The sequence below is a fragment of the Spermophilus citellus genome (genome assembly GCF_964194105.1).
Source record: "Spermophilus citellus genome assembly, chromosome: 3".
NCBI classification, from domain to species: Eukaryota; Metazoa; Chordata; class Mammalia; order Rodentia; family Sciuridae; genus Spermophilus; species Spermophilus citellus.
The window spans coordinates 7,479,459-7,499,082 of NC_138184.1; the positions used below are offsets into that span (position 1 = coordinate 7,479,459).

Below are 19,624 nucleotides of genomic sequence, written 5' to 3' on the forward strand. Positions count from 1 at the left end.
AAAACTTCCCAGACCTCCTTTACCAATCCTGGTTACAACCATTCTTATATGAAATGTGATGAGAAATTAAAGTCATTAATGTTTTGAAGGAGATGAGATTGAAAGGACTAGATGTCTGACTTCACTACATTTTCCAAAATACCCTGCTGCTGGACACCAAACGTACTGGGTTTAGACAGTCCTGCTGTGCAGCCTCCTCAGAGCACTTTTAATGTCCCTGTTCCTCAGGCTGTAGATGAAAGGATTCAACATGGGAGTGACCTCAGTGTACATCACTGAAGCCACCACAACTTTTCTGGGAGAATGTGACACAGCTGATCCAAGGTACACTCCAAAGCCTGTCCCATAAAACAAGCAAACAACTGCCAGGTGAGAGCCACAGGTGGAGAAGGCTTTGTACCTCCCCGCTGAGGAAGGGGTCCTCAGAATGGAGCAAATTATTTTATAGTATGAGAAAAGGATGCCTGAGATGGGGAAAATGCCATATATGGCACCAAGAAAATACTTGAGGGTGTTATTAGAGAAGGTGTCAGGAAAGGCAAGGTTAAGAAGTTGAGAAGGGTCACAGAAGAAATTAGAAATTTCTACACCTTTGAAGTTAGTAAATTGTAATATGATCAAATTGTGCAGTTGGGAGTCAAAAAGACTAACGAAAAATGAAACAAGAACTAAGAAGCCACAGAGTTGAGGGTTCATGATGACTAATTAATGCAGAGGGTGACAGATGGCCACACATCAGTCATAGGCCATCACAGTTAGAAGCAGAGCATCCATAGACCCAAAAATGAGAAAAAGAGACATCTGTGTCAGGCAGCCCACATAGGAGATGGCTCTTCTGTGAGTCTGAGTGTTCACGAGCACCTTCTGGATTGTGGTGGAGATGAAGCCGATGTCAGCCAAGGACAGCTTAGAGAGGAAGAAGTACATGGGGGTGTGGAGGTGGGGGTCAGAGCTGACAGCCAGGATGATAAGCAGGTTCCCAAGAACTGTGACCAGGTACATGGACAGGAACAGTCCAAAGAGGAGGGGCTGCTGGTCTGGATCCTCTGAGAGGCTAATGTGTTGGAATTCAGAGATATGTGTTCTATGTTGTGTTTCTGTGTTGTTTGGACACCTTTCAAAAAAAGAAAAGAGGTTAAGTACCTAATACATTTGAATTCATGTATTTGCAAGTGAAATATTCTCACTTGAAGTCCACACAACTTCAACAATAACTCTCATTAGTGAAAAATCCAACTCCCTGAAACACTCTCATCGATGCTTTATGTGTTATTCACCCCTTCTTTCTATATGCACTTACAGACTTTGATGAGAACTTTAAGCAGAATATTAGATGTATAGGAGCAGTAGACAGAACAGTACATGAGCACAATAAAATGCAGTCTACTCTTTCTGGAAAAAATACAGAATAAGTAATAGCCTTTCTCATTATGAAAGCATCACTTTAATACCAGAAAGTTAAGAAGCAATCCAACATGCCTTATTTTCTCGTGGACCTTGAGACAAATTCTTTTGAACTATAATATTTGAAACAGTGTGTGAGGACTCACTGAATTAAGGTAATTAACAGAAGACATTTTTACAAGCCTGTCATTATCTAGAGTTTTCATCTGTCTTTGGTTTTCTGATTTTCTTCCTTTGTGTATTTAAGTTTTTCCTTTAAAATTATGTAAAATACAACAGGTAAATGGAAAAGAAAATGTGGCATATATACACTGTAGAGTTTCACTCATCCATTAAGAAGAATGAAATTGTGGCATTTGCTGGTCAATGGGTGGAACCAGAGAACATCATGCCAAATGAAATAAATTAGACTCAGAAAGTCAGGAGTCAAATGTTTTCTCTCATATGTAGAAGCTACAACAAAATAAAAAAAAAAAAGAGGCAGGGCTGGAATCCGATGAAAATACAAGAAATATCAATGGAGTTAAGTGTTTGAGGGGGAGAGAGGAGGCATGGGAAATGGGAGGAATGTTGGAGTTAAATTGACCAAACTATCCTAGTACATTTATGAATATACCACAGTGAATTTCACCACTGTCTACATTTTGTAACACACTAACTTTTAAAACGATAATAAATAGAAAAAGACCATTGTGAAGGGAATAGGAGGAGGGAGGAGAGGAAAAAAAGGAAAAGTACTGGAGACTGAATTGGAGCACATTGTATTTCATGCTTGTATAATTATGTCAAAATTAACCCCAATATTATATATAACTATAATATACTAATAAAAATTTTAGAAATCAAAAAGCTATTTATTTATTATTACTCATCTTTTTGCTATTGTTTTAAAGTCCAGTATTGCACAAAAGTGTTACCTTATTTAACTCTTCTTCTCAATGCTTTTAATATGATTCATTATTTACATTTAGAGGTATATTTCAGTTGTCACTTTCCACTTTATTCCTCTCATTTCTTTTTTCAATTTTTTCAACAACATTAGCATATGTTGTTTCCATAACAATAAATCATGGCCAGGAGTGAAAAAAATCATGTAAAATAAATCAAGTACCCTTGGCTTTGTTGGATTTTATATATTGATAACTATCATTAAATGCACATAATCAATATTATCTCTGACAAAATATGTGGAATTAATGCACTCAGTACCTCTCAAAGTCATAAAAATAATAAATTATAGAAAATTTATTTGAATAGTTTAATTTTATGCTGGTTTATTTTCATATATACATACAATAATAATCTGCACACTACCAATAAAATATCTGGTATAAGGAAGGCACTTGTTTCTTTTCTTTTTCTTTGTTCTATATTCCATTGTGGCATGCTAATTCTGCTACTACTTTTCTAATATTAACCCATAAAATTTACAGTTAACTATTTTAGCACCCATGAAAACCCCAAAGCTCAGTTTTTGTCCCAACCTTCTTATTTATACTTCATATATTTTCTGGTCAATCTTTTCTGAAACATGTATTGCATATTCTCTTACTTCAGTCACATTAAGGAAACTCAGGTTCATTATTACAGCTTTGTGATTGAACTTGAAAGCAATGTAAAAAAAGAATAGAACAGGAAATAATGTAAACATCACTGGGAAATTGCCTCATCCTATAAAATGGAACTGAAACTTATCTACTTTATATGACTGTTACAAAAAAATTCTTTAAATTGTACAACAAGTAGTTCTGTCTCACTTATTAATATAAAATCATTTACTATCCAAGTACCCTGATCTCAGATCAAAAGCAATTGTAGCAGCATATCTGTATTTGAAGTTCTTGGTGGTACATTCTTATACCAGCTTGGAGATTCAGTGCCTTAAAATATTTCTTGGCAATTAAAACTAGGATAATAATGCCGGGCTCACCCCTGTCATTCCAGCATCTCAAGAGGCTGAGAGAGCCTCAGCAGAAGTGAGGTTCTAAGCAACTCAGTGAGACCCTGTCTCTAAATAAAATATAAAATAGGATAGGGATGTGGCTCAGTGGTTGAGTGTCCCTGAGTTTAATCCCCAGTCCTCCCACAAAAAAAAATTAGAATAATGATATTCTCTTATTATTGTCAATAATACCCTCTATCCATATTGAAATAACAGCATTTAATAATACTTGTCACCATTTGAAAGTGACCTGAATAATTATTGATGAAATTTGAGTTCTTTGGGTATCACAACATAATTCCATTCTCCTGCTCAGCTGTGTTCCAAACACAGGTACTGTCATGAATAGGAAGGGTATTATTTCTTGTCGATGATTTCATATTAGTATTAACATATCTGGAAGCTGTTTTCCTTAAAATCTGGCCTAAAATACTTAAAGTGCAGCTAAGTAGACTACAATACAATGCTTACTGTGTCTGAAATGTATTAGTTTATAAGAATATGTGATTTTTAAGTCTGTGATGTACTTTCTTCTACTTCAAAGGCTTTATCTGATTAAACATTACCTAATGAAAGGACATAATTTACCTGTAAGTTTATTATTATATAACAATCAGTTTTAAATACACATGCCTCTCACTAATAAGAAAACTCAATTTAAACGAGAGTTTAGAGTTTTCAACCTAAAATCCTACCACAAATTACATAAAAAATATGATTTTTTAAATTTTATTTTCTCTAAAATTAAAATATTTGGCAGTTTTAACATTGAGAAAACTATGGAAAGAAATGAATACAATCTCTATAGAATGCAGTATCAAAGCCTGGCACTCAGAAATCTCCCAATAATAGTTCATCTTTAGAGGGGAAAGGGTCATAAGAAAGGAGGAGGGGTCTTCAGTGGAGGTAGGGGGGGAATGAAGTTGATCAAATTATGCTATATGCATGTATGAATATGCCACAATGAAACCCACTACTCTGTGTCATTAATTTATGCCAATAAAATATTTAAAAGGCTAATACTTGAGTCAGGTAGACATGTATTTGAATCCTGGATATTAATTTTTTTTTCCATTCTGCCAGAAGGGTTAATTAGTTATGAAGATTTTATCATTTAAAAAGACTCAGCAAGTATAAAATGCCCACATTTTATACATGACTGGCACACAACAGTGCTTAATTATTATTTTAAAAAAAGGTGAATTTCAATAGTAAATTTAATAAAGCTGAAAAATTGTAAAGGTCAATTAATATTGGCTCATGATGTGATGGACACTATCCTCAACCTCATCATCACCTTCATAAATGTCTTGGAGAGCTTAGGAAAGAGTTCAGTGGGACCTACTTTCTGTTAATGGCCTGAGAGCTGTCCATGGGAGGTAGAACCAGGGTGGGAGGAAAGCAAGACTCTGAATGAGATTTCTAGGACCCCACAACAACCAAAATCATACACTTCACAATCCTGGTAACCGAAATTTGACCCATTCTTTTTCTCCCATCTGGCTCTCCCAAAATGCATGTCTGTCCTGGTGATGAGGAAACAATGCTTCATGCATTTCATTCACCTCTCTCAGCACTTACTGATTTGCACTGGGACTCTGATGGGTCATGGCCAAGGAGTGAAGATCCAGAGCTCATCTGATACCTGGTACTCAATGAAGCCTCAGGCTCTGTCCCCAGGATTTCTATCCATGCAGTCTCAGATAGGAACTTCTTGAAGCAGACCAACCATAGAAAGAGAAGGAACAGGGATGGAGCCCACTGGACCTGGAGCCATCAAACTGAAGGGCTGCAGGCACAGACTGATTGTTGACTGTTAAATGACTTTGGAAGCCCAATGCACAGAGCTCCTAATTAGCCAAATTGGTCCAGGTTACCACAAACTCTAAAAGTCTCCTCATATCAATGCCAGCTAAGGAAGAGAAAAATCAGTGTCCACAAAAGCTCTTGGGCTCTTCCTCTACACAAGAGGAAGCTCCTGGGTATTATAATTTCTTTCATTAGTTTTTTCCTTTGCCTTGTTCCATTTTTATGATGGTGAAGTTTCATTCCCTCTAAAAATGGCAATTTTCCCCATTGCCAAGAGCAGAGATCAGCAGCATTAATCACACTCACACTGTGGTGCATCCATCACCAGCATCCATAGCCAAATTGAAAATTTTTACACAACATAAAAAACTTGCCAGTCCTCCCAGCCACAAAATTGGCACCCAATATTCTCCCATCAAAAAGAATGACAAGTTGAAGCCATTATACCACAACAATAAGGTGAGCAAGAGGCAGGCTAGATTTCCAGGTTTATTTTTGTAGTTCTATTGCCTTTTCCACCCTACATTTAAACTGATTGCCAAGGTCTTGACAGTTCTGCTGTGGAGTCTCCTTAGGACATTTTTTAGGTCTCTATTCCTCAGGTTGTAGTTGAAGGGATTCAGGGTAAGGATGAACAAGGTGTAAATGACAAAGGTCACCAAACACTTTTGGGGATATTGACATAACTGAACCAAGGCACATTGCAATGATGATACTGCATTATAAGCCAACAACTGACAGAAGAGAACCAGAGTTACAGAAGCATTTGTACATCCCACATGGTGATGGGATTCTCAGAATGGAGGAGACAATATTTTAGAAAGATAAAAGAATCCCTGATGGGAAAAACACAAATATGCCACTATACTTGACAATGATATTAGAGAAGGTATCATGACAGGTGACATTAAAGAGTTGAGAAGGATCATTGAAGAATTGGAAATTTCTACATCCATAGAGTAAAAATATTATGATACAATCAAATCATGCACCTTAGTGTCCCAGGGCTAACCAAAAGACACCAAACTAAGAAACCCAGAGTCAAGGGTTCTTGATTATTGGGTAATGTAGGGAGAAATCCATGGCCACAACATGTCCTAGGCAATGACAGCAACATACCATCTCTACTTCAAAAAACAAGAAAAAAAAAAGAGCCATCTCTGTAATGCAGTCCACATGGGAAATGATTCTATTGTGATTTTGGATGTTCACAATCATTCTTGGGTGATTTCACCTCATCAGGGGTGAAATACAGTCAGCCAATAACAGGTTGGAGAGAAGAAGTATATGAGGGTGTGGAAGTGGAGGTCGGAGCTGACAGCCAGAATGATGAGCATGTTTCCAAGAACAGTGACCAGGTACATGGACAGGAACAGTCCAAAGAGGAATGATTAAACTGGACCACAGGAGGTACCCAGGAATAAGCATTTCATGACATATATAAGGTTTTCTAATATATTGTTTGGAAACATTCTGGGAAAATAAAGAGTGTTGGATAAAAGAAGAAATAAGCAAGGGAGGATGATTACCTCTACATAGAGAATAGGGGTGGGAGGGAAAGGGAGGGAGAAGGGGAATTGTTTGGACAGTGAAAGGAGATCCTCATCATTATACAAAATATATGTATGGAGATGTGAATTTTGTGTCAACATACCTTATATATAATCAAAGATATGATAAATTATGGTATAATAGTGTATTAAGATTTATAATGAATAAATAAATAAATAAAAGAACAATAAAGAAACACCCACCACTCAGTATATATTTTGAATTCAGGTATTCAAAGTAAGATATTCACTCTTGAGGTACACACACCTTCTGCAATACTTCTCAGTTGTGACAAAACTATTTTTACAACACTTACGTTATGTATTCTGTGTATTGTCTATGGACACCTACTTTAGTGACATTAAGTTGAGCATGTTATCATAAAAAGCCAAGACCATTAGAGATAAATTTATGGTAACTAAAATAAATACAACTCTTTGAAGAAAAATAGAATAATAAATATACTTCCTCTTTTAATAAAAATCACTTTTAGAACTGAGATGTAGCTCAATGGTAAAATGTTAGCCTCTCATGCACAAGGCCCTTTATTTTTGTCCTCAGTACCACCAAAAACGAAAAAGAAAGAAAAGTCACTTATTAAGGAAAATTAAGAAACAATTCAATATTATTGCTAACTTTATTCTACAAAAATGGCACTAACCATCTGTATTTAGAATGCTTGTGAACTTAATCCTAGTGGCTCAGTTAGCTGAGGCATGAGAATCATGAGTTCAAAGCCAGCCTCAGCAACTTAGAAGGCACTGAGCAACTCAGCAAGACCCTATCTCTAGATAAAATATTAGAAAAATGGCTTGGGATGTGGCTCAGTAGTTAAGCACCCCTGGGTTTAATCTCCAGTACAAAGAAGAAGAAAAAACAAAGAATGCTTATGAACACTCTATAAGAACTAGAACTACCTTATCCAGACCTTAATTTATGATCAATAGTTAATGACTAGAAAACATTGTGGGCCAGTTATTCCAGCAGTTTTTCAACATTTCTGGGTCTTCTCATTTCCCTTCTTTCTACATGAAGCACTCAGTCAAATAATATTTATGTTTTAAAAATCTTTTAATATATGACTCATTTTCCATGGTAAACTAAAAATTTTAATATAGTTTAGTTAAATCTACATAATCATACATCAATGACCACAAATGTAGTATTAGCAAACACTATACCTCTCAATAATTAAAACATAATGAAGTTTGAAGTAACAGTTTTGAAATTTTTATTTAATATGGTTTGTCCATATTTTTATTGGTGCATTGTAGTTGTACATAATGGTGGGATTTATTATTACATATTCATATATGCACACAATATAACAACATAATTTGACCAACATCACTCCTCAGCATTTTCACTTTCCTCCACTCTACTGATCTCCCTTTGATCTTCATGAAACCCCTACCCCACATTTCTTTTCCTTTTTTCTCTTTAGTTTTCACATATGAGAGAAAACATGTGACCCTTGACCTTCTGAATTTGGCTTGTTTTACTTAACTAATGATCTCAAATTCCATCCATTTTCCTGCAAATAACATGATTTTGTTTTTCTTTGTGGATGAATAAAACGTGTAGTGTGTGTGGATGTGTGTGTGTGTGTGTGTGTGTGTGTGTGAGAGAGAGAGAGAGAGAGAGAGAGAGAGAGAGAGAGAGAGAGAGATTGTCTTTATCCACTCCTAGGTTGTTGAACACCTAGTCTGGTTGCATAGTTTGGGTATTATGAATTGTGCTGCTGTACACATGGGTATGCATGCATCACTGTAGTATCATGATGACTTTAATTCTTTAGGATAAATACCAAAGAGTGGTACAGCTGAGTGTTATGGTGTTTCCATGCCTAGTCTTTTGAGCAATGTCCATACTGTTTCCCATAGTTGTTCTAATTTACAGTCCCACCCAGTGTAAAAGTGTTCCTTTTTCTCCACATCCTCTCCAACATTTACTATTATTTGAATTCTTCACAGCTGCCATCCAATATAGGTTTCTTTTTATCAGCCCATTAAATCTTAGTAAAATATCTGTTGTGTAAGACATTTCTTGGTATTTTCCCATTGACTCTCCATTTTACAGTAGCCTGGTAATACTTTTCCTTTTTTCTTTATTTTTTTGGTTGTTTTTTTTTGTTGTTGTTAATTTAATTTTCTCCTCATAAACCCTCCATTTTGTAGTTGGAGACTTTGACAACAGGGAATGTGCTAGGCCCCAGAGTTTGGGTGCTAACTTTAATATACCTACTTAATGGACTTTCTGGTCAAAACTTCCTACTATAGAAACTGCTACTTGCTTACTTGAGAGACCTTAAGGCAAGTCTAATCCATTATTTTGCCAGACCACACTCTGATTTAACTGGGGGTAAAAAGGCAAAAGAGAAAATAAGAGGAAATAGTATAAACACACCTGGGCAATTTTCTCATGTGTAAAAGGAGAAAAACAATTACATAAGTTATATGACTGTTTTAAATATTTTATTAATTTTGTGGTTTAGTTGGTGCATTATAATTAAACACAACACTAAAACTCATTGTGGAATTTTTTGTACATGCACATAGCATAATTTTTTAAGTCTCATTCCCCAGGTCCTCCCGCTTTCCCTACCCTTCTCTCTCACCTTCATCCTCTTCCTCTACTGGTCTCCTATCCATTGTTTTTTAATTAGTACACTAAAATTATACACAAAAGTGGGATTTATTTTTGGCATATTTGCAATGAATAGCATAGTTTTGTCAATTTTGTTCCCTCATACTGCCCCTGTCTCTCCTCTCCTCCCTCCCCTCAATCCCCTTCATCTACTCTTGCTCCATACAGGGAAAGAAGAAAATTTTTATTAAATCACTTAAATTGAGCACAGTAGTGAGACTCAATCCTTTTTAACAACATATTGACCTGTGAATATTTGAAATATCTAGGTATTTTGGCTTCACACACTAACAACTTAATCATAACATCTGCTTGTGAATTTTTTTGTTTGTTTTTTAGTTTTAGATTTTTTGTACGATAGATTGAACTCAGGGGCCTTAACCATTGAGCCTTTTTTTATATTTTATCTAAAGAGAATCTTGCTAGGCTTCTTAGGTCCTCCCTAACTTGCTGAGGTTGGCTCTGAACTTTTGATCCTCCTGTCTCAGCCTCTGGAGCCCTGGAATGCCTGTGAAGTTCTTTTGGTCCATTCTTATACCTGTGTTAAAAATAATGACCTTAAAATATTTATGTTATTGAGAAACAGCCAATTAATATTACTTATTACTGATATCAAGAAGACCATATATATATATATATATATATATATATATATATATATATATGTAAAATATGCTTATATGTACATTTTATGTGTGTGGGGGTGTGTATGTATGTAATCTATATATAGGCAAGCACCACCATGCCTAGCCCAAATACCTATATTAAATGTGGAAGTTAATTCGTATTTGCATCAAAACTAATATTTTATAGATATTTAGATAATTACCAATGAAATTTCAGTTCTTGGTATCTCTGCATGATTTCATTCTCCTACACACCTCTTCTCCAAAGGAAAATAGTATAAGGAATTTTGTAAGTGGATTTTCCTCACAATGTTTCCATGTCAATTAATTTATGTATCATAAACAGTTTTTATAGAATCTTACCAAGAAATATCTGTCTAGGTATTATACAACATATCTATTACCCCCAATATGTACTGGTTTACATCAACATGTGTATTTTTTTTCAACATGTGTATTTAATTCTGTTTTTGAAGTACATACCTGTACAATAAATGCTATAATTGAGCATAGCATTTAATTTGAGGAAAGGATGTCATTTAGTTTATCGGTTTATTATTACAACAATCATTTAAAACTTCTTGTCCCTCTCTTCATACCACACAAGGGAATTTCCATATAATATGTAGGAGGATATTTCTTTAACTTTTAACATTTTGTATATTCAATTTTACTATAAAACCTTACATTTGTTGTCCAAACTTTTTACAAATCAGTCATTTTCCATCACATCCTCTTATTCTGATGACCTATTATGGCAGTATCACTGCAGTCTATTGATTAATAAAATTCCACCATAAATCACCAAGAATTTTCCTCTGGTGTTATGAACATTATATCTATTGGCTTCAGTAGAAAAGAGAGCAACCGGGGATGAGAGGCGGGAAGTGAACATGTTAGCCCTGTATCACTGACCTGACATTATGTGCAGAATGTGTGCAAGTCTCTCCACCTCTCTGTGCCCATACTGCTTAATTGAAATTGGGAGAATAGCACCCATCTCCACAACACAGCACCACAGGTGGTGTGGAACTTAATGAATATTGGGTCATCATGGTATTATTCAAATAAAAAATCCCATCACTATGGAAAAGGTGAGTTTAATGATGAATAAATTTTCCAAATGTCACTGCAGTCTGGAGTAATGTGATTTCTACAATGTGCCTCAGACCAAATCATAATTTTTGCCTACATCCTTCTCTTTGTGTTGTTTTTTTTTTTCTTTTTATATTCATGTTAATCACATTTTATAAATTCAAAATCTGCCCAATATTAATTTACATTTTCTATTGTGCTGAAATATATTAAAATGTATAGTTTTAGTCATTATTAACTTTATAGTTCAATATCATTAATAAAATTAAAGTTGTTAGGAAACTATCAGCATCATAAAGGGCTAAAATTTTTTCTCATTTCCTAACTGAACCTTTATACTCAACTCTAAACTCTCCATTAATCTCTTCTCCCAACCCTTATAACAACAATTCCACTGTGAAACATGGGAAATTAAAGTTATTAAATTACAAAATAATGTAACCAAAGAGGCAAGATTTACAGGTACCAGTGTTAAACTTCACTGGTTTTCCAAATTAAATATAAAATATATGTCACTGATAATGAGATTAGACTATCCTACTAAGGAGCTTCTTTAGGGCACTTTTAATGTCCCTGTTTCTCAAGCTGTAGATGAAGGGGTTCAGCATAGGAGTGACGGCTGTGTACATCACTGAGGCCACGGCACCCTTTCTAGAAGAATGAGACAGAACTGAACCAAGGTATACTCCAATTGCCGTTCCATAAAACAAACAAACAACTGCCAGGTGAGACCCACAGGTGGAGAAGGCTTTGTACTTCCCAACTGAGGATGGGATCTTCAGAATGGAGGAAACAATTTTATAATATGAGAAAAGGATCCCTAAGAGGGGGAAAAAGCCGTATATGGCTCCAACAAGATACATGACTACGTTATTGGTGAAGGAGTCCCAACAGGAAAGACTGAGGACTTGAGAGGGATCACAGAAGAAATTAGAAATTTCAACATCTTTGAAGGTGGTAGACTGTAATGCAATCAAATTGTGCAGCTGTGATTCAAAAAGGCTAATCAAAAAAGACCCCAGAACTAAGAAGCCACAGAGTCGAGGGTTCATAATGAATGGATAATGCAGGGGGTGACAGATGGCCACAAACCGGTCATAGGCCATCACAGTCAGAAGCATGTCATCCATACATGCAAAAATGAGAAAAAAAGACATCTGTGTCAGGCAGCCCACATAGGAGATGGCTCTGCTGTGAGTTTGAATGTTCACAATCATTTTTGAGACTGTGGTGGAGGTTAAACCAATATCAGCCCAGGACAGGTTGGAGAGGAAGAAGTACATGGGGGTGTGGAGGTGGGAGTCAGAGCTGACGGCCAGGATGATGAGCAGATTGCCAAGCACTGCAACCAGGTACATGGACAGGAACAGGCCAAAGAGTATGGGCTGCAGGTCCAGATCCTCTGAGAGGTTCACAAGTTGAAATTCAGAAACACGTGTAAGATTTTGTGGGTCTATATTGATTGGACACCTTTTGAATAAGAAAAGAGGATTAAAAAAGAAATATATAAATGGGCACCCAGCACTCTTTATACATTTGAATTCAAGTCTTCACAAGAAAAGTATTCATGCTTAATATCTATGCACCTTCAGCAATACTTCTCAGTAGCAAAAACAAATGGTCTTCCTGTACTCTTTGGTTATTGTTTCCTGCATTATTCATCGATTCCTTCTACACCATCAGAAGTCCAGCAGCAGTGGAGGGAACAAGTAAAATTCAGCCTACTCTTTAAGGAAAAATGGGGGAAGGTAGTAATCTTCCTTTTTATTAAAAAAAAACATTTTTAATTAAAATACAATTTTAATAAAAAGAAATTAAGAGGCAGTCCAATATATCTTGTTTTGTTCTAAGACCATGGGACTAATTTCTTTGATTTGCAATATTTAGATGCTGTGTCTCCTCATGCCAAGCAAAGCATAGGCTCTGGATAATTGAAAATGAGAAAGGGAGATTTTTCTTCCCAAATACAGAGCATATACATCTGTAAGACTGAAAATAAAATATCCCATAAAGAAACAGGAAAACAGCAACGACTGATGTTTTAGCTGAATAGCATGAAGAATAAACTTATCATTAGTAATAACACATTTATTTTTCCCTAAATTTATATATGCATCACACATTTATCACATGCAGAGGCCCTATATCTGTTTAATCCTTCCTCATTGGAGTTATCTCAACTAGAAATCAACTCAGATAACAATGCTGAGTCTCAGATACCAACAACTTCCCTTATAGCTCAGAAATGATAAGTACAGTAGAAAGATTAAAAAATAAAGGCTTAGACTCTGAATTGGGTCCACTAAATGTTTCATTATTTCCCAGCTGACAGAAAGGTTTTAGCAGAGGTCTTAACCACAGGTACAATTCAAGTTATGTTTTTAAAATCTTCCCAGTTCTGTGAGTACAAATAAAATCAAGACCTGACATAAGGTGACCTTTTGAGATTAAGTGGGCTATTTACAAGCATGGACGACCATGTAGTCAGCTGTAAGTATGTTCCAGAGTGGGCACAAGACAGAGATCTGTGCTGAATGATCATGAGTCTCCCCTACTGTGACCTGTGGCTGTTCTTCCATAGTGCATGCAGCAGGCACCCCCACTTCTCTGCCCTGTGATCCCCAGGAATCCCAAAAGAAATAACACAGTGGGCAAGGCTCTATTTCTGCTGGTAAGAGAAATAGCTGTTTGGCTTGTTGATGGGACAGCCTGCCAGGATTCTCCTGCATGACGCCCTGTGTCGATGGTCAGACAGCCCAATGTAAGCATGGCTTTATTTTCTATCTATAAATGAGTACAAGTTACTTAAATATAATGCACATTTTCCATTTGCTTTTTAAATATTTTTATTCATGCATTAGTTATACATAGTAGTAGGATTTATTTTGATAAACCTATATATGCATGAAATATAATTTGCTTCATTTTAGTCCCCATTACTTTCTCATTTCCTCCCCATCTCCCATTCCCCTTCCTCTACTCTATGGGTCTTCCTTCTATTTAGTTATTGTTTTTAACTGGTGATTTATAGATATACATTAAGATGAAATTCACTGTGGTGTACTCATATATGTGCACACCATAATTTGGTCAGTTTCATTCCATGGTTCTTCCTTTTTCCCGTCCCTCCACCCTCCTCCTCTATCGTCTTCCTCTACTCCAATGAACTCCCTTCTACTTTCACAGGATCCCTCCTTTTTTCCCTATTTTGCTCTAGCTTCTGTTTGTGAGAGGAAAATGTACACTCATACATTGTTGTTGGACTGCAAATTCGTACAACTACCCAAGGAAGTAGTGTGGAGATTGGCCAAAATCTAAGAATGGAATCACCGTATGACCCAGCTATCCTACTCCTTGGTATTTATCCTAAAGAACTAAAATCAGCACACCATAGTGATACAATAACATCAATGTTTATAGCAGCTCAGTTCACAATATCCAAATTATGAAACCAGCTCAGATACCCATCAACAGATGAATGGATAAAGAAAATTTAGTATATATACACAATGGAGTTTTACTTAGTCATAAAGAAAAATTAAATTATGGCATTTGCTGGTAAATGGATAGAACTGGAAAACATCATGTTAAGTGGAAATAAGCCAGACACTTTTCATTTTGTATAAAACAGTAATAAAGTGGCCTACATAACTAAAGTAAGATGGTACACATGAAATGAAACAAATGACAAGACACATTGTTCAGCACCTGTAACTGGGGAAGCCCTCTGTATCAGTTCATGATGCTCTGGCTTCTATCATCCTCCTCATCATCCTTATCATCGCTATCATAGTCCCATTTCAGGGCTTAGGAAGCACTTTAGAAGAAACCATTTTGTGCTGTTTTAGGTGAGATTTCTATGGGAAATAGAACCAATGTGGGTAGAGAGCAAATTTTGAATAAGATTTCTGATAGTCCCACCTTAAACCAAAATGTAAACTTTACAATCCCCAAAGCTGAAATTTTCATATGGTATCCTCCCATCTGGCGCTCCAAAATATGATGTTCATCCTCATGGTGAAAAAACAATTTTCCAATAATCCTTCCCACATCCACTGGCTCCCTCTGCACTTACTGGGTTAGGCTGCTTCTCTGCTGGGTCATGACCAAGAAGTACAGATACCAAGATCTACCCATGACTGAGGCTCAATTAGACTCAGGCCCTGTTCATGGCAATCATATGGATAGGGTATCAACTAGAAGCTTCTTGATGCATTCAACCACAGTAGGAGACACAGTATGCAGCTCTCTGGGTTGGACCATCAAAGAAAAACACTAAAGCCACTGGCTCTTTATTGATTATTAAAGGACCTTGGATGTTAAATTCACAGAGAGCATAATTAGCCAAATTAATCCATGTTGTCCCAGTCTCTGAGGACTTTCTAACATTAATGGAGGAAGAATAACAAGAAGAAATGACTGTCTACAAAAGGGCTTGGACTTTCCCTCTACCTTGGAGGAAGTTAATGTACTATTCACTTCTTTCATCTCTACATTTTGTAAAGGTATGCCTGCTTTTTTTATCTATTTTTATTGAGGTAAAGTATAAATAACAAAAAAAATCACCATTTTAACCATATTGAGTACCCACCCACCATGGTGGATATTTAATACGAATTCATAGTTTTAATTAATTGTGTTCATATAATTATGCAATCATTGCTATCATCCAAATCCAGAAACTGCCTTATTAGCCAGATTGTGTCTTCCATCACTGCTTCCCTCAAATTTTATGGAGTCCTGAATGTTGAGATGACAGAATGCCAGTCAAACCTATCCCCACACCCACTTTCCTCTAACCTCATATGCCCCTGTCATCTCTGCTGAGAAAGCCTACCATGAAGAGCTTACTGTAGCAGAGATCACCATTGCTTTCTTTGAGCCAGCCAACCTGATGGTGAACTGTGACCCTTGCCATGGTAAATACATAGATTGCTGCCTGTTTTAACATGATGGTATGGTCCCCAAAGATGTTAATGCTGCCATTGTTGATATCAAAACCAAGCACACCATCCAGTTTGTGGATTGGTACCCTAATGACTTCAAGGCTAGCATTAATCATCAGCCTCCCTCTGTGGTATCTGGTGAACACCTGGCCAAGGTACAGCAACCACAGCCATTGCTGAGGCCTGGGCTACCCAGGTCACAATTTTAACCTGATGTAGGCCAAGTGGGCCTCAGTTCACTGGTACAGGGCAAGGGGTTAGAGTAAAGAGGACATGGCTGTCCAAGAGAAGGACCATGAGGAGGTTGAAACAGACAGTGCTGAGAAAGAGGATGAGGGTAAGAGTATTCATCTTTCTGCTACAATTTTACACTCTGTTGTCTTATATTTGTCTTATTTCTTCTTTTTTGTAGCCCTGGATCATCAAAAATAGTGTTTTCATTCAAAAAGAGAAGGATTAGTTTCAGGCAGCCCAATATGGAGCTGAACCCACTGTGAATGCTGATGTCTACAGTCATCTTTGGAACTGTGGAGCATGAGAAATAGAAGTCAACCAAGGACAGGTTGGAGAGATAAAGTGCATGGCTGTGTGGAGGTAGGAAACAGACAAATGATGAGCAGTTCCCAAGCACCGTAACCACACACAGGGACAGGAATCATCCGAAGAGAAAAGGCTGCATTTCCAGAACACCTGTGAACCCAGAGGAAAGATCCTGACCCATGTGTAAGATTTTGTTTTTCTATATTGTTTGGACACCTTTTGGGAAATGTAAACAGGATTGGGTGAAAGACATAAACAAGCAAGCACTTACAACTCTGTTTATATTTTAATTCACACGTTCACAAGTATTCACACCTGAAATCCATACAACTTCAGCATTACTTCTCAGTTGTGACAGGCCCAGTCCTCTTAGAACTCTTGAATTACTGGTTTCTGTGACATTTATCTCCTATACACACCCCCTTTAGAGAAATCAACTGAGCAACATTAGTAGACTAAAAGCAGGAGAGATAACAAGTCCATGATGGCTCTGTAATATATTCTATTCTTTAAAGAAGAAAATACAGAAAAAAAAATGTCCATACCCTTTAAGGAAAGCCATTCTCATTAAGACAAAATAAGAAGAGTCAAATATACCTCGCTTTATTCCACAACAGTGGTACAAAACTGCATTTAGAATGCTTGTGAACTCTCTGTAAGAGCTAGGACTGCCCTATCTGAACCCTAGGTTAAAGTTGGTAGCTTGTCACGTGCCATTTGTCCCAGGGTATTTCATCATTCTTGGGTTTTACATTTTCCCTTCTTTGTGGATAAAAGTGTTCAGTCAAATATGATTTATCTTTTAAAAATCATTTAATATGTGACTCCTGTTATTAATCTTGATAGATTTTAAATTTTGATAAATACACTTAGATTCCAAAAAACCTATGTTCTGGTTTGGATGTAATATGTCCCTCAAAAGCTCATGTATGAGACAATGCAAGAAGGTTTAGAGAACAAATGATTGGGTTACCAGAGCCTTAACCCAATCGCTGAATTAATCACCTGATGCGATTAATTCAGTGGTAAGGCAGGTGGGGTGTGGCTGGAGGAGGTGAGGCATTGGGGGTGTGGCTTTGGGGTGTATAATTGTATCTGGAAAATAGAGATATCTCTCTCTCTCTGCTTTCTGATCATCATGTGAGCTGCTTCCCTCCCTCTTCTACCATGATGTTCAGCCTCACCTTGAACCCCAAGGAATGGTGCCAGGCTTCTGTGAACTGAGACCTCTGAAACCATGAGCCCTTGAATAACTTTCCTCCTGTACAGTTGGACTTCTCAGGTCTTTCAGTCACAGCAGCAAAAACCTGACTAAAATAACACACAACATTACTATCTACAAATGTGGCGTCGGTACACACTACACTTACGTGACAATGAGAAAAACATAATGAAATTATAAGAAAAAAATCTTAAATTTTTCATTTAATATAGGCTTATTTCTATCAACCTATTAAATCTCACCATAAAGCAGAGGTAGGTTATGAACCCTGACCTTTCCACAATCCAGAAAGGAGGCAGAGAAAAAACAGCTGACCAGAAAAGTGGATGACAGAGTCAATGCTCTAAGAGTCAATACTGGACAGTCTGAGGTTTGGAGACACTTGAAGTTTAGTTACTGGAGAAGAAAACAAGGACAGAGTTGCTTAACCCCAAACCCATACCAGGGATAGGGGCAACAGAGAGACAAAGAAAGAGGAACAGCACATAAACTCACCTCCTTAATAAGAGGCAGAAAGAAAAGCAGACCAAATCAAATCATGGCAGAAGCAGTGGAGGACAGCAGTTTAACCCAAATGTGAGCTGAAAGCCATGCTGGGCATGGAAGTCTTTTTGTGGAATTCACAGCTGGTCAGTATTCCTAGAAGGAATTAAGTCAACATAGCTTCTCCCCACCTCCAGATAGCAACAAATAAAACCAGAGGGAGAACCTCTGCAGTGGAACATCTCAATTATCTGCCTGGAAGGAATTTGTAGAGGAATGGCTACTAGATGAAAGTTGCTGCAAATTCCTCCCCCTCACTGTGGAAGCAGAGTGGGGATCTGAGATCTGGTCACTCCAGGAACTGCTAACCTAACCCAGAGCTTCACAAGACCTCTGCAGCAGCTTGGTACGAGATGGGAGTGGATGCATGAGATGCACAACCCCTGGTAGTTGTCCTTGACAGGACAGCTGACTCAGTCCCAGGCAGCAGAAGGGCACTACACCCAAGATTTGCAGGCACTGGCCACAGCCCGGGTGATCTGCATTGGTCAGGGCAGGAACACTTCTACACCACAGACTGCCATGGAGAGCCCACAACCACAGGTCCTGAGCTTACAGACAGCCACCAGGTTCTATGCCAATTTCAAGAGGGCCCTGAGGAGGGGAACAGTGCATGGTGTCCCACTGCATTCAGAGCAACAGCCTTGATTCCTGCATCCTATATCCTGCACCCAGTAGAAAGAGCCATCAGGGGCAGCACAGTGCCCTCTGAGCATCCAGCCTCAGGCCCCTGGACTGACAAAGGAAAACTGTGAACTGGCTGATGAGGGGTCCATAGCAACCATGGGAGTGGCTCCTGTGCCCTGGCACCTTTGGGGGATAAAAAGCTGAAGAGTAATGGACACCTTCTAATGGCCCAAATCCTGATGAAGTCCAGAACAATAAAACTCAATATGAATTACCTTCTCCTTTGCACAGTTTACTATAAACAGCTCTAACAACAACTTTGACCATACCTATATTATTCATTTTGATTTTATAGTTGTTACCCTCATATTCAATATTGTGTCCCTGACCTATTTGATTGTATTTTTCTATGTTTTAAAGCATTGAGTGGAATCATTCCATACACCCACTCCTCTTAGCCCCTCTTTTCCTCTTACATTACCAGCTACTACCTCAAATTTTCCCCCCATTCATCTTTTTATTCATTTTTACCTTGGTTTATATTATTCTTTTCTGTCTTTTCTCTTCTTTTGCCCAATTTTTCTCTCTTCCCCTTTAACACTTTATATAATGTGATAGCAATTTTATTATCTTTAATAATTAACTTTTCAACCTATTCCAGAGTACTACTACA

The 19,624-nt window shown here is 37.3% G+C and overlaps 1 protein-coding gene and 1 pseudogene across 2 annotated transcripts; both read right to left on the reverse strand.

The window, feature by feature from the left end:
• Nucleotides 1–171: 171 nt before the first annotated feature.
• On the reverse strand, nt 172–1,002 carry LOC308645942 (olfactory receptor 7E24-like; annotated as a pseudogene). The gene has a single exon. The product of its transcript is annotated as an olfactory receptor 7E24-like (transcript).
• A 10,598-nt stretch (nt 1,003–11,600) lies between these two features.
• On the reverse strand, nt 11,601–12,533 carry LOC308645843 (olfactory receptor 7E24-like; the record flags this gene model as incomplete). Its single annotated transcript, XM_081288255.1, has 1 exon — nt 11,601–12,533. Exon 1 carries the CDS (start codon nt 12,429–12,431, stop codon nt 11,601–11,603), a length of 831 nt encoding a protein of 276 aa, XP_081144381.1. The 5' UTR covers nt 12,432–12,533.
• Between the last annotated feature and the right edge of the window lie 7,091 nt (nt 12,534–19,624).